At 42.1% G+C, this 15,250-nt stretch overlaps 4 protein-coding genes across 7 annotated transcripts; 2 read left to right on the top strand and 2 right to left on the bottom strand.

Annotated features, from left to right (window-relative positions):
* Positions 1 to 54: 54 nt before the first annotated feature.
* LOC135947951 (zinc finger protein 335-like) lies at positions 55 to 6,984 on the bottom strand. The gene is made up of 11 exons (XM_065496964.1): positions 6,826 to 6,984; positions 6,509 to 6,770; positions 5,739 to 6,281; positions 4,935 to 5,489; positions 4,242 to 4,790; positions 3,402 to 3,752; positions 2,782 to 3,129; positions 2,287 to 2,607; positions 1,785 to 2,003; positions 1,548 to 1,727; positions 55 to 767 (listed from the first exon to the last, which is right to left on the bottom strand). The coding sequence occupies exons 2-11, from the start codon at positions 6,668 to 6,670 to the stop codon at positions 621 to 623; spliced, it is 3,375 nt and encodes a 1,124-aa protein (XP_065353036.1). The 5' UTR covers positions 6,671 to 6,770; positions 6,826 to 6,984; the 3' UTR covers positions 55 to 620.
* A 369-nt stretch (positions 6,985 to 7,353) lies between these two features.
* Positions 7,354 to 8,202, bottom strand: ND-19 (NADH dehydrogenase [ubiquinone] 1 alpha subcomplex subunit 8). Its single transcript, XM_065490491.1, has 3 exons — positions 7,964 to 8,202; positions 7,725 to 7,900; positions 7,354 to 7,666 (listed from the first exon to the last, which is right to left on the bottom strand). Exons 1-3 carry the CDS (start codon positions 8,090 to 8,092, stop codon positions 7,447 to 7,449), a joined length of 525 nt encoding a protein of 174 aa, XP_065346563.1. The 5' UTR covers positions 8,093 to 8,202; the 3' UTR covers positions 7,354 to 7,446.
* A 190-nt stretch (positions 8,203 to 8,392) lies between these two features.
* On the top strand, positions 8,393 to 9,868 carry LOC135943803 (PSME3-interacting protein). 2 transcript variants are annotated; one of them, XM_065490480.1, is made up of 5 exons: positions 8,393 to 8,609; positions 8,717 to 8,815; positions 8,873 to 9,190; positions 9,245 to 9,368; positions 9,599 to 9,868. In XM_065490480.1, the coding sequence occupies exons 1-5, from the start codon at positions 8,513 to 8,515 to the stop codon at positions 9,603 to 9,605; spliced, it is 645 nt and encodes a 214-aa protein (XP_065346552.1). In that variant the 5' UTR covers positions 8,393 to 8,512; the 3' UTR covers positions 9,606 to 9,868. The 2 variants fall into 2 exon arrangements, with proteins under 2 accessions (XP_065346552.1, XP_065346544.1); XM_065490472.1 differs by lacking the exon at positions 9,599 to 9,868 and having other exon boundaries at positions 9,245 to 9,560.
* Positions 9,869 to 10,012: 144 nt separating this feature from the next.
* On the top strand, positions 10,013 to 13,287 carry LOC135943779 (MTOR-associated protein MEAK7). Of its 3 annotated transcripts, none has more exons than XM_065490460.1 (6): positions 10,013 to 10,397; positions 10,455 to 10,605; positions 11,039 to 11,792; positions 11,850 to 11,968; positions 12,021 to 12,200; positions 12,258 to 13,287. In XM_065490460.1, exons 2-6 carry the CDS (start codon positions 10,477 to 10,479, stop codon positions 12,363 to 12,365), a joined length of 1,290 nt encoding a protein of 429 aa, XP_065346532.1. In that variant the 5' UTR covers positions 10,013 to 10,397; positions 10,455 to 10,476; the 3' UTR covers positions 12,366 to 13,287. The 3 variants fall into 3 exon arrangements, with proteins under 3 accessions (XP_065346532.1, XP_065346524.1, XP_065346517.1); XM_065490452.1 differs by having other exon boundaries at positions 10,013 to 10,401; XM_065490445.1 differs by having other exon boundaries at positions 10,013 to 10,605.
* Positions 13,288 to 15,250: the final 1,963 nt, after the last annotated feature.

Here is a 15,250-nt window from a genome sequence, read left to right as displayed (position 1 = left end):
AAAAAATTGTGGGGCTATTTTAATCTGGGAGGGTTTCAGGAAAAAAAGACTGTATTTCGAATATGGACTTAGATTGAAGCTAATAGCTTCAAGTCGGATTTAATACATCACTCTATTGCAAAATGCACACAACATCATTTTTCCAACAGATATTATGAATATGTATACCTTTAAGTATACTCTATTGCGGATCAGTGTAAGAGATATAATGCCAGACGCGGAGAGGAACCTAGGTCATTTACCACCTAGGTTCATTTCAACAAATACTTGGATCAACTTGACAGCTGATATGAGCTACCAATTAAAACTAAGTTCTTAAATGCGCTTATAAGTGGGGATTAGGCAGGGCCACCTTATTAGCCTCGGAAGGAGGCAACCTAGCAAAGGACGAAGCAAACTGCTTCCGCTACCAAAATGCAACGACACCAAATATATATTTGGCATGCATCACTTTAAACAATCAAGTCTCGCCAAAACCATAATTTATGGTTTATAATAAATAAGTCTGTTGACTCACAAGGAAATTCGTTCGTTCGTCATATCACATGAGGCGAGAAGTCCTTAAAAAAAACTTAAAGATAAAACACCACAGCAGCACGTTGGCCAGCGGTATAAATGAATTAGCTGCCTTTGCTCAAGTCTGACACCTTACACTTGACTTCGGCCAACTCAGCTCCGTTCATCACAATTGTGGTGCCCGTCGCCACGGCTGCACCTTCCAGCAGCTCATTGGAGATTTGCTCTGGCTCACTTCCACATAATGCTAACTGCAACACGAAGATCAAGAAATAAATAATAACAATAACATTACAAGGATGCTTCAGATAAAAACTGCTGAGTCTGCCTAAGCATCTCTTCAAACAAATAAATGATAATTATTGAAAGGATGATGAAAATTGGAATATAATATATTTCAATGTTTTAGTAACGGTTTAGCCACCAGAACAAATATCTAAACAGAAACATAACTAGACATCACGATTGATTGAAAAAATTGGAAAAAATAATTTTAATTTTACAGTTATTTAAATTGCTGAATAAACCTGCTCTGGGCAGATGGATAGCTTCGAGGGAAAAACACGCTCTACTTTTCGGCCCCTCAGGCCTGATAACCTCCGAAACAAAATTGATACCAATATTAACTACAGAGAATTCTGAATCCATGATCATTGAAAAAGTCTTGACTTTACTTATTGCTGAACAACTATTAAAAGAGGAAACGAGAGACGAAAACTTGTCTAACCCGCCACTTGCTCTTCCTGTGATTTTACCCTCTTTAATAAAATTCACAAGCTCAAATGCTATCCTTTGCAATAAAGAAAATTTGAAAAAAGTGAATTTTACTTTCTTACCCATGAAAATTAAAATAAAAAGGTCAAATTACATGAACCTTTTTATGGCTGCAACTGCTTTCTCATTAGGAAAGTATTATTTGTTCTAGGCAAATTACCAGCCCATAAGAGAACTTTTCATTGCGAAACAAATCTCAACAAGCCATTTAAGAAAGAGGATCATATTATTTATATTATTTTAGGTAAGGGACTTACTTGGAGTGCCTGAGGGGCAAGGATGACAGGCATTATGATCTCGCCAGCTGATGCCACCTGCAGAAATTGTCTGCCATCAAGTAGTGTGATCATCGGACTGGTTGCAGTGATGGGGTCCGCGGTGGTGAGGCGCAGTTGCGAGGACAGAAGTGGATACCGTCGGTCCTCCACACCAAAGCACTAAGATTGGATTTTTTTATTATTTTCTACCAAGGGGCAACGCTAAATCTAACTCACGTTTTGGCTAGTGACCGGAGTGAAGGTATCAAGGGCAGCCAAGAAGTTGTTTGAGGACACCTGTTGAAGGGTAGCAGACTGCGGCTTAGTTGCAGGACGTGGTTTTGCTGTGCCGTTGGCGGTTACTGTCGTTTTGACGTTGGCAGCTGTGGCGGCAGACTCAACTGGAACGGCTGCTCGCTTCACTGCAGCTTTTGCTTTTTTCTTAGGTTCACTTTTCTGTTAAATTTATAGATATTGATTTTAGTACAACACTTCTTGAGAGCACACATATTGAGAATCGTTAAAAAATATTAGTTAATAAATTTTCATCAATTTATTCAATAAGTACATATTTTTAATTACTTGTTACCAATTTTAAATTATAATTATATAAAATTGAACCAAAAGCAGACATGATTGCAAAATCAGATTGATTAGGTTCCTCTCTTAGGATTGGTTATTGACTGACTGATTTGCAAAATATATTTTTCATGCCCTTGAACATTAAAAAGATACTCACAAGTTGGGTATTCTTAGCTTGATCAGTCTTTTTGGCGATTTTAGCCTTGTTGGAGACGGCAGTGGTGGAGGGAGGGGCACTGCCATTGGGGACAGCTTTATTGGTATCAGGGAGCCCAGACTGAGGGTTGGGCGCAAGCTTTCTCTTCCTGTCAGGAGTTGGGGGTGGGGTCTCTTCAGGGACGGTTGTGGCAGGAGGTTCATTCGTATGGGTGACCATGTGCATGTCGTAGTTCTCCTTTTTGATGGTTCGGAATGAGCAGAATGAACACGAGAACAATAGACCCTCATCTAATCCAGGGTGTTTTGTTTTCAGGTGCACCTGTAAAGAACACCAAAAATTTCAGCTGAAAGTTATATTATTTTTTTTAAAAAATATATAAATAAAGTACCTTGCAATGTGACACATTATTAATTTTAAAGTTATGAGTATGAGCAATAAAATATCTATCTTAAATAAAAATATCTACACACACTAGCAGTGAGCAGGATATACCTTGTAAGTGCTGGACTGTATGCATGCGTAGTCGCAGTGTGGACACCGGTACTTGGTCTGTCCAGAGTGCCTCATGAGATGTCGGCGAAGCGAATTGTGGTCTGAAGTGCGGTAATCGCAGTGTGTGCAAGCGAAAGGCTTCTCACCCGTGTGTTGGCGCATGTGCATCTTCAGGGTCGACCTAGAGGAAGCTGAGTAGCCGCAGTAGTTGCACAGATAGGGCCGCAGTTTGGCGTGTACTGTGTCTTTGTGCATACGCAGCATCCGCCTGTCTGCGTATTTGCGACCACAAATGTCGCAAACGCCGCCATGCACAGAGCGAGGCCTAGAGCCGCTCGTGTGAATCGCCTGGAAATTTTATACGGTTTGTTTAATAAATTATTGACATTACTTGTAGAGATAACGAATTAATCGTTAATTTAATATTGAGTACTTTTTGAATGCAATCAAAGGAAATACTGTAATTGCTAATGGCTTTGCAATATTATTATAACTAAGCAAAGTGAACTAGCATTGCACAAAAAACTTTTAGGATTAAATCATGAAAAACTATTATTAATCAACACTGCAAAATTTTCACTTCAACTATCCTACTGACAAATTTTCTACAAGCGCCTTACTCTGTGGTTACGGAGCTGCTTGTTTGTCTTGAATCCTTTCCCGCAGGCGTCACACAAAAAGGGCTTCTCCTCACCATGTATGCGCTTGTGAATGTTGATGAGCATGCTGTGGCTGTTGGTCTTGAAGTCACACTTATCGCAGGTGTACAACTCCATGTCGATTGTGTGGGACCGCCACAGGTGCATTGACAACACCCGCCATTGGCCAAACTTCTGGTCGCACTCAGGGCAAGCATAGTCGCTTGATCCGTCGCTATTCTGAGGCATGTGGCATTTGCGATGGTACTCAATGTTGTCATGAGAACGCATCCGCGTTGCGCAACCCGACACCGCACATCTGTAGCCCAGCTCCTGCAATGCACACAGATAAGAGACAATGAACTAGCTGCATAGTGTGAGTGGATACATATAAGTTAAAACATAATTAAAAAAATAAACAAAAAATTTTCTTATAGGGTAGTAAGACCTTGGAACGACTTGTCACACCGACTTAGAGACTGCTCCATTGCCAAATTCCCCTCCCTGATCATTAAGTATTTATGGCAAGTTTAAAGAAGTCCAGTTTAGTTCAGCGAAATATTATTTATTGCAATTGTCTCTTTTTGCAATATTTTGCTAGCCCTGTTTGCCGATTATATTTTAATTGTTTGTGCTGCATGTATTACCTTGACTATAAAAAAACTTGTATGTATAGAAAACAATTTCCTGGCAAAGTAGAGCTCTTTTTGGGTAGATTTCTTTAGACAATATAATACATTGTAAGGAATTGATTAATATAAGATTTGAAGAAGACAAGTTGCTTTTAGCAATGCACAACAAAATTTGAAATCAAGTACTCACTTTTTCACCAAGCCTAAAAGATGGATTTTGTCTTTTAAATTCAGTGATGCCTATACTTTTGGAGCCTTTAGGTCTGCCCTTCTTTTTCTTCTCGTCCTCCTCTTCTTCCTCCTCCTCATCTTCCTCCTCGATAGCATCGAGATCTGAGCTCTCACAAGCGTCTCCCCCAGAGCCACTGGAGGTTTCAGGGGCCGCAGGATCCACGGCAGGTGCACCATTGAGATTTCTCACTTTGATTTTGCCTGCGTCATCCGTGTACACCTCCAAGTTTTTAGCCGCGTACGCCTCCGTGTTTTTCGCCTCCTTCTTGACTCTGCTGCTTTTCTTGGTCTCTTCCACGTCCACAATAGGAATGTACTCAACCGATTCTGGCGCTTGCTGCACCTTCACCGGAGGCGGAGGTGGGGGCGGCTCAGGCTGTCGCTCAACAGAACGCTGCCGCTCTGCCGAAGAGCGCTGCTGCATGGGGATGCTCGTCACTATTCGCAGACAGTTTATGATCTTAGGAGTGTCCTTTTCGTCCACTCTGTGATCGTGGATTAGGTGTACCTGCAAAAATAACAAAGTCTTAAAATAACACGGCAAAGTTGCTTATTGTAAACTAAACGACAATAATGCTGTAGATAATAAATATGTATTTTAAACCTGTTTCATTCAACAGATCTTGTAAAATATCCACGTGAAAGTGCGAACCTTAAGAGAATCTGGACTGAAGAATATGTTGGGACAGCCAGGGCACCTGAGCTCCTGGTTGACAGGTTCAGTGAGATACTGCTGCTGCTGGTGGCTGCCTGTTCCACCAGCAGGACCAGTGTGTGCTGACTTGTTGACCGCGTGCTCCTCCTTGATGTGTTGATCAACACCTTCTTTGTCCATGCTCAGGAAGGGGCAGGAGGAACACTTGAAACAACAAACGCGTTCTGCAGTTGTCCCACTTTCTGCAGGAGGTGGAGGTTGCGGTGCCGGCGCAAGCGGAATCAATTTTTTGGTCCTAGGTTTGGTCTTCCGTTTAGGTTTCTCTTGTTTAACCACCACCTGAGGAGGCGGTTGTGGAGGTGGTGCAGGCGGCGGTATGGGAGGGGAAGGAGAGGGCTGCGGATCAGGTTTGATGAACCTTGGGAACATCATGGTCATCATGGCGGGTGACTTGTCTTCTGGCGTGGACAAGGGGATTAGACAGTCAATGCCATCGAGGCTGTCTGTTTGCGTCAGGGTGGACACGCGCTCCGGTGTGATCAAAAGATCAACCTGAAATTTCATCTTGTGTTAGGCTGGTAAAACAAGTCACCTTTCAATTGAGATAAAAACAATATCAGGCACTTTTGAAGGGTGCAGTAGTCTTTTCCTAACCAATATAATACAAATCCAATCAATTAAAGCCATAAATCATTATTTACATATTTCGTAACAAATAAATTTTGAAGCTTTCTTTTGTGATTCACATTAAATGGCACTATAGGTATGAATTTGGCTCTACTTATGCATGTATAAGCTGACCTTTTCGAGTGACTCATTCATTTTCCTAGGTGGGGAGAGCTCAAGCTCTGGGTTGGAAAGGTCGGAATTGAGGGCTGATAGCAGCGAGGACACCTGGCTGCTGGATATGGTAGGCAACGGTCCTCTGGAGCTGGATAGCAGCAATGAGCCAGCCACGTCTGTCTCGGCGGGCAAGGGCGGCGACGATGGAGTTTCAAACATCGCCTCAGGAACCTTGTCTCCTGCGGAAGGCGGCCCTCCAATCAATTGGTCACGATCAGGGTGCACCTCCGCCATGGAAATCGTGCCATTCAGCAGTCCTGGCGAAGTGGACAGCTTGTAACCGTTGGTGAAGTCGTCGACGTGCAATCCATCCAGCAAACCAGTGTCGATTTGAACCGGCGGCTCTGTCAAATGGTCCAGCCTAGGAACGGCTCCCCTCGACAGGGCCGACATTGGTGGTAGTGTTGGTCCATTGGCCTTGGAAAGACTTAGATCGGCGTCAGTAGACTTGGCTTTTTCATCATTTGGCGCGGAAAAGTTCAAATCCTGTGATAGCAGAGCCTGTGGAAGGGAGACCAAAATGTTTCAGCTTCAGGATTGATTATAACAAAAATAACTTAAGAACTTCATTTCTTAGAAATTGTTTATAGGCATGGATTATTTTGGATAATCGACCGGCGGATTAAAAATAAATAAATAAACAGAGCCCCTGGTGATTCTCAACAAGTCAACTGTTTTTTTTAGGCTGGAAAGATTCCAGCAGTATGACTACAGAAGATATGACGCACCTGTCCGAGCATCCCGTCCGAAAAAAACACCGAAGTGACCGAATGCGTGTCGACGTCGGCGATGACATCGTCGCACGCTGGGTCGAGGGTTGGGACGGCGGCGCCGCTGTGGCGCCGCATTGCCTTTTGGCTCGCCTCGAGCGCCTCCTTGGTCACCTTCATTTTGGTCCTTTTGCCTCCGTCCGATGCTCAGACGTGCATTACTCTCGTCTTCTGCGTCGCTTGGACAACCTCGGATGCAAAAACACAACGGAGAGCCTGCCTGCACACAAACGCAACAGTAGATCGGTTCGTTTGCACGCCAGCGGACATTCAACCTTCTCGACAGCGCCTCAGCGGACTGTCCGCATCTGCGGCTCAGCTCTTTTTGGACAGCAAACCCTAGTTAGTTTAAAGCGGCTGAGCGTAATTAGTATTAGTGTCTTTCACTTTGCTTAGCTTTTTCTGTTGCTTTTCTCTCCTTCATTCGTTCTCGCCGTACTTCCCCTTCCCTTCCCCTTTACAACAGCTTCGCTTGCGCAGTACGCGCGTCACAGATCGCAAACGCGCCAATGGTTTGAACGTTTATCAAAACTATTTTAGTTTTCAATGCACGTATTTTTTGCCCTCAGGGTAAAATGATGTTGTTTCTTACAGAAAATTATTGTGGAATCGAATTCCTCTCTAAAAATATCAGTTTGCAATTTTTTGGGTAGCACAAGGAAAAAATAAACCCCTTGAATTATTACTATAATGATAGAGAAAATTACAGACCCAAAATACAATTTTATCTTTATCCATTATTTATACCAATCAGAAAATCAATATTTGATTTAAAATTACATTTTAGAAATAGAATTCTTAAATAGATCAACAAAGTATCAGTTTATTTCACTGCACATTTTCTCAAGGAGCAATATCTATATTACTATACAACAATAATTCCCCTTTAAATTTGTCTACCACAAGTAGAACCTGTGTCCGTACTTCGCAGGAGGCTGAGCGGCTTCTTCAGGGAGGCCTGGTGTGGCGTCAGGGTACAGCTTGGGCTTCTCAATTGCGGGCTTGGGCCTCTTACTGTCATGAATCTTGACTCTGCAGAAGTAGCCAAACTCTGGTCGCTCGATGCCAAGGTTGTCCAACACGCACTTGTCGTACACGCCTTGCGTTTTGCGGCACCTGAATAAGGTTAAATTGAAACAGGGTTCACAAATTTAATATCAGTTGATTATATTACTTAGAATATTCCAGGTTTCCGCTGGATTTTTGCAGACAATTAGCATACTGCTCAATCTCATCGCGGCAAAACTTCTTCATTTGACTGAAGAATTGATTGGCGCAGCTTGTGACAAGTTTCCCTTCCTTGATACAACTCCTTGGGTCACCGGTCTCACTTTTGCAAAGCATGAACTCCTGAAATTGGAGTTAAACAAAAGTTATGAAAAAAAGGAATTATAAATTAAAATGAAAACAAACATTTGACACGGTTTCGCAGTATTTTCCCAAGTGAAAAGCGCCAGCCATAAGGATTGGGCTGCTCAGGTCGACCTCTTTAACGGTCAGCTCTTCCTCGGTGGGCAGAGTGAAACTATTGGTCACCACCATGGCTGCGATTTGGGCCGAATTTCGGGCCGAAGACAGAATTTATTGAACAAATTCGAGCAGCGCCGGAGCCCTCCTCCTCGCAGCTGGTCTGGTTTTTCTTCAAAGATAAAGATGGCGGCACAAGTGACCAATAATAATACACACCTGCACTAACTCCGTATCCATTGGCCAAAAATTTTAAATATCGAGGCAGCGACCAATCGTAGTAATTTGTTTCGTTGACGTTTGACGAATAAGACTGACTTTACGGATTTGCCATTGCGCAGCACACACAGCACAAGCACAGAACAGAACTGAAAACAACACAGACAGAAGAGAGATCATAGTGAGAAACGTAGCACGGGGTCAAAAAAGCGTGTTGGACAAATTTAGTAACTTTGGATTTTTTGTCACGTCTACGAGGAATTTGAAAGAGAAAATATGAGTTCAGGCTTCGTTACCGAGAGTGAGGTCGAGGAACAGAAGAAAAAGCGTCAGGAGGAATGGGAGCGTGTCCGGAAGCCCGACGATCCGCAGGGTAGAGATTTAAACATACAAACACAAATAATATGGGAGTAATGGGTGCTCTCCGTCTTCACGTGCAATACTATAACATTATTTTTTGCCCCTGTTATGCCATGACAGAGGCTCCAGAAGAAGCTTACGACCCCAGATGTCTTTACGAACGTTTGCAGGAGCAAAAGATGAAGAAAGAAATGGAATTTGAAGAAGCGCACAAACTTAGTAAATTGAAATGTTTGTAATAATGTGATAGAGAACTAAAAAAATCTTATCTACCAGAGAACATGATCAAGGGGTTAGATGACGACGAAATCAATTTTCTGGACCAGGTGGACAAGCACAAGATCGAGGCTGAGAAGCGGAAAAATGCTGAGGAGGAAGAAGCCATTGCTGAATACCGGAACGCTGTGAATAGTCTTCAGGATGACAGTTTGCAGACAAGGATCAATCTGGAAGTAATCAAGAAGCCGGTGGGTGGAGGCGGGAGCGGATCAGCAGTGAGATCACAACAAAAGCTTCTGGTTGGTGCAGTCAAGAGAAAGTGCTCCGAGCCTTCAACACCAGAGGCGCAAAGTGACGTGAAGAGAAAGCATGAAGGTATTTTGAAATTTAAATGAATTTTATAAGTTTTTTGACTATTAAAATTTAAAGGAGAGCAACAGTCTGGACCTGTGATGACCTGCATTGGGATCCTACCTGGCATTGGCAACTACCCTGATTCAAGCGACAGTGAGCAAAGTTCAAACACGGATGATGAAATGAATCTTCAACGAGGGTATGACCTTTGTGGCAGAAAAATGTCTACAAAGTCCCATAACAAACTAAAGACGGACCAGTAGATTTTCCGGCTCTGTTTGTGTGTACATTTGTTCTGAGCAATTCACTAATTTTGCTATTTATTGCCTCACTCTAACCAAAATATATGCTATAATACTTCGTGCAAATAAAAGCATGGTGTTTAATTTAATGCTTCAATTTTATTTACACTGTGGTCCCTTTTCGCAGCTCTTAAGGGAATGCAGCATCAGCGGTGGTGGTCAACTCTATTCCAGGCTGTTTGGAGTCTCCATGTTCAAGAGTCACCTGAAATACACTGAAGGTTCTTCAACTGACACATGTTGAGATAAATACAAAATTCCTTTCAATGGTTGGTCCATCGAGCAGTATCCGTAAGGAATCAAAAACATTTGAAGCATAAAAAAACAATTTAAACTCTGAAAAAATGTGCTCATGTGCACACGAAAAATAAAGAAGACGTGAATTTTGTTTAAAAAAGGATTATTCCAGATTACTAGACATCTCTATAACTAGCGAAGTTCAATAGGCTACCAACTATTTTTAATTTTCTATCCTCGCGCGATTGCTTATTAATATTGCTATGTTTAAAGTGCGTGTATTGCTCTTTTTTATATATGATGAAAATTACATCAAAACAGGAGAACTAGTTGGTTCAAATTTAATTACAATCGGATTTTGACACGGATGCTCGAAAATTGCATCCATAGGTTAGGTGGGTTTCAAATAATGCTAGGCTCCCTATTTTTAAGAAAGTGCTGATAATAATATCAGCACATCTCTGTTGAGTGTAGTGCGCACACTCCGCTGAAAGCACATATTCAAAGGAGAAGAATTGGGACACACCCCCTTCTTGCTCAAAATAGTCCAAACAACATTTTTTGCTCAAGCTTTATCATGGATATGATTTTGTTAATCAAGATATAGTTTTTGTATGGTGTTAATACTAGTTTCATGAATATTTTATTTTGCTTTTGAGCCAATCTGTTGTGGAAAATTTGACTGACTTGTAGGTATGGTTGTTGGATAACTGAACTTGCTGAATGTTAACAAATATTTTTGTTAGATTGCATTTCTTTTGGTCTAAAATGGGTTCAAACAACGCTAAATCAGCATCTCACGAGGACCCACTCAGCCCTGATGAGCGTGAAAAGATAAAGGATGGATTCCATAAAGTTGCTGGTTCGTCAAGCGCAGCTTCTCATGAAAAACTGCAGGTTATTTTAAGTTCTTGAATAACAAACTTTGTGATTTTATACAACATATGTTGACAACTAGAGGGTATTCGCAGCAGTCGATTAGAAACAATTATAACTATCCTGTTAATTTTAATGATTCCACTATTATGATAGTAGTTATAGTAAAATTCTAACATTTTTTTATTAAATTATTTAAAATTCAAAACTATGGATTATGTTGCATTATTCTTGTCCTATATAGTTTTGGTGGCATATGGTATCATAGCTTTATTGATCACAAAATGGTTCAATGTGAGCTTTTTTCAGAATACCCCGTAACGATCTTATAACAGCAATATATGATTTTATTGCTTTTGCCATCAACCGAAGTACTTTTGAGATGATGTGCTATCAATCTCAAACGAGAATTCTCGCCACGTGTAGTATATCACTGGAATCTTGTTTTCCGCAGGCTCTATGGCAAGGGAGGGCGACGAAGGAACTTCTGGAACTGATTTTGGCTCAATTAGGCTCCTCTCCGATAACCTTCAACCGCCTAGCCACATTGTATGTTCACGCTGTGCGAGGCTCAGTGGATGAACAGGCTGCCCTCTTGGTCGCCCTGGCGTCAAAGGGTGGAAAATCCTGTACTTCTGGCCAGGTTGTGGCTCTGGTTGAAGGCGTTACCGCCTCTTACCTCCAGGCGGCCGGCCAGGCGTGGTCCCAACTGCCGGTCGGACCGCTCAGTTTGCTGTCCTCCTGCCTCTGCCACGACTTGCTCTTCCCTGGAAAGAGCACCAAGCAGACCCTGATGTCTGCCGCTCCAATGGATCTGGCTGTTACCGAGATGGAGGCGTCCAAGTGGTTGGCGGCCGCTCCTCCAGGCCTGCTGGCGATGCAAGCGGCTGTCTTTGAGAAAATTTTCCTCAATGCTGACCCAAATGTAGGCAAAAAGCGGCTGTTTCCTCTGTGCGAAGGCCTTCCCAGTGCCAAGGCTACAATTTTGGATCAGGCGGCTGTTGCCTTCTTGGCCACTGCAGTGCCTTCCGACTGCCGCAAAAATTGGCGTTTCCTTTTCTCCAGCGTCGTCCACGGCGAGAGCTTCTCTAAAATGCTCGGGAGCGTCGTGTGGAAAGGGCCGACCATTATTTTGGTTCAGGATGCTGGAGGGCATGTTTTCGGTGGGTTTGCTGTTGCTTCATGGAACGTTGGACCAAAATTTGTTGGTAATTTCAACTTGAAATATATTTTGTCAGATAAATAACAGTTACTATTCATTTCAGGGGATAACAGGTGCTTTCTTTTCAACTTGAGGCCTAAAATGGCAATTTACCCTACATCTGGGTATAACGAGCATTTCCAGTACCTAAATGTGCAGCAGCAGACAATGCCAAACGGACTGGTAACTATTTTTGCCCAAAATGTGAAGTAATTTAAGTATACATTTTTGTTAGGGTATGGGTGGTCAGTTGGACTATTTTGGACTGTATCTGGACGCTAACTATGGCAAGGGCTTCTGCTCAGAGAGTTGCACCACCTACCACAGCCCAATGATGTCCACTAGCAAGCAATTTGATGTGAGTCACGTAGAGGTGTGGGCCATAGGACCTCCACCACCAACTCCTGAAGAACTGGTGAGAGTCGTTTAGTTTTCTAATAACACATACATACTCAAATATCTGGAATCACAGGGTGAACGTTCGAGCGTGCTTGACCGTGATAACGAGGCTAAAGCACTTCTGGCAATGGTGGGCAAGGAGCAGAAAAGTGAAGGCTTGAGAGAACCTGACGAGTCCTAGTAGAAGTTCCTACTAAGTGAACTTTTGTGTTGAATCTGTTTGTGTTTCAACGCTATTTTCTAAACTGTTGTTGACTTGATTATTTTTGTCATATGTATTGGTTTCAACCATGCGTGTTTTGCAATATTTTTTACCGTTTTAATTAACATCAATATTTATATTTTCACGTAAAGTTTTGATAGCAACTCTATAGACCACTGGCTTGTTCCTCTTGTGAATTAATTGTCAAAGAGCTATAGGGAACTCACGCTTTCCGTTCACTCACACTTCTCGCTCTGATGGGAAGAATCAATGTTAATGCCCTATCCTAGCGAGAAGTGTGAGTTGGGCGAAAATGGTGAGTCTACCATATTTTGTTATTATAAAGTTATAGTTTTTATTTATTTTTCATACACTGTTAATTTAAACTTATTTAGCACATGAAGATTTTGGCTTTGATCAAAGACTGCATTTTTCTCTAAAAAAATATGTAAAAGTTTTTATTGCGATGCGAGCATGTTGATTTAAATGGTGGGGAAAATTTATTGTGTGTCTGTCCCAGACTGATCTCTTTTCCTAATTTATTTATTTCCTTATCTGGTGTCTGTAAAAGCATTGGTGCATCATATTATTCCCAAGTGTACTGTCCAATCGCACAGAAATCGCATGTTGAATTATGCAAACACGCAAGTAAAAGCCAGGTGTTGCCAGCAGCAGCAAGCACGCATACAAACTCATCCAACAGGATTTAAAGAGTAAAGGGAAAAATCGTGCGCGCGTGGCAATGTTCTGCGAAGTGCCGGGGGAGCAAACACTTTTGTTCAACCGTCTCATTTGTGATTTCTGTTGTAGGTTGTGCTGCCAAGAGAAAATAAAAATTGTTATGTAAATGTTGTTGAACAATAAATTTAAATGTGTGCCACAAAACAAGCACTAAACGCAACCCATTCATGTTTTCATCAAAAGTTTCCATTGAGGTTAACCAATGCGCGGACGTAAAGTAAAAAAATTAGGCAAAAAGTGACACTGATGAATAAATGCAAAAACCGCCAGGCAGGCCGCCGTTATGTAAGACTGCGCGGGGCCGTAATTCACCCAGCAGCGAAAAGCAGCATCCAGTGATATAGTCGCAGAGGAAACCCAATACAAGCGTGCGTGTTTTATTGCATAACAATCGGCCTCTTGGGCTCCTTCTTGTCTGCGGAACAAATCGCAATTAGGGTTGCCAATCAATAAATAGCAGTCTCGTACCTTAATTTTGATTAATTTGTTCGTTTTTACCTGATAAAATTGTAATTTTGAAAACACATTTATTTGGACAGAATTTTCTAGATCATCCTAAATAAAAATTGCGACAAACCAAAACTAGATTAGCAATGAAAATTTAGTTTCTAAATCGCAGATGATGTGTTTTTTATCTGTTTGCAGCACTTAAAGATAAAATTGAAAATTATGGCAGGACCCCAGCTCAATTTTGCTGGACGCACATGTGCTTCTCGTTGATTAAAGTTTAGTAGCTTTTGCTGATGCGATCATTCTGTGCGTTACGTAACATCTAAATTAGAATTTGGGCAAAATTACATCAATTTAACAAAGATGAATAACACGGTACACCAAGTAAAGCAAAATTTTTACTTAAAATAATCCTAATATGTGATAATTGAAAAAATAAATAAATTATTTAAATTTAAAGCAAGTGACAACACATGAAGATGCATACAAATTTAGCCATTAATTAGCTTCAACCGCTCCAAATGAGCAGTTTTGGGCAAGCGGGCGTTTGCTGTTTGCAAGGGTGGTACGAAGGGACGTGGCAACCCTGAGGCGCGCGGGCGATCCAATATCCGCTTTGCTGTCGGCGCGCGAGAACACGGGCGTTTTGTTATCGGATGGCGAGCAGAGACTCATTAATTTAGGACTTAACAACGCCGAGCGCGCGAGATGAGCGGCATTAAAAGTAATGGCGCGGAGCTGGCCCCCCGTCGCGCTCGCTCTCGTGGTCACCTGGTGCCCCGGCAAAGGTCACCTTCACAAAGGTCATCGACTCGCTGTGTGTGCTGCATGGAAACAGTCGCACACAGAAAAGGAGGCGCAGTGCCAGGTGACACAAACTCGCACACACACACTCATCGAAAACGCACCTATATAGCTGCTACTCAATCGTCGTGAACTTGACTCTGATCTTCTCGCTCTTTCCGAATAAATAAACGAAACGATCCGCGAGCCAGGGAGTGCATAAGCGACATGCCTGTGCCAGGAGAGGAGTGCATAAATTTCAACGCGCTCCCAAAGCCGCAGCGGCCGAGCCAAGTTGAGAGGACGAAATTCGCATCCTGGCCATGATTTTCCACGCGAAATGCAGACGCACACACATTGCGAGAGCACACTTATTAATATTAACTCGCGTGCGTCCGTCATACTAAAGAGGCTGTTACTCATTTTTATGCCACGAGATGCGTTGGCATGCAGCACGTTCAGCTTCATAAGATCAAATCGAAATCAGATTCAATAAGAGTGAAATATTACTGATTGTCGCGCACCATCAGCTTGCCAGTCACGCGTGCGAAACTCGGATTTCATGGCACAGTGTTCTCCACCGCAGATTTCCGGGTTTGAAGAACGCCTTCTCGTTGCTTATAATAACTCGTCTGGATCGAGAGTTAATTTATGCATTTTAGAAACAAGAAAATGGACAATTTTATGCTGCAATTAATAGTGCGCGTCAAGCAGGTTGCATATCCTCCCTGGCATTGAATAACTAACTATTCTCCATATATTCCTAAGTCGAATGATACAAAATAAAGATTAATTTCAAATCAATTTTTTTTCATTGAATTTCATGCGTGTGTATTTTGTCCTGATTAATGCTGATTTCAAAATGCAATTCTTAAATATTTCACTGCTTC

The sequence above is a fragment of the Cloeon dipterum genome, chromosome 1 (genome assembly GCF_949628265.1).
Source record: "Cloeon dipterum chromosome 1, ieCloDipt1.1, whole genome shotgun sequence".
Classification (NCBI taxonomy): domain Eukaryota; kingdom Metazoa; phylum Arthropoda; class Insecta; order Ephemeroptera; family Baetidae; genus Cloeon; species Cloeon dipterum.
This window is presented reverse-complemented; position numbering and strand designations above follow the sequence as displayed.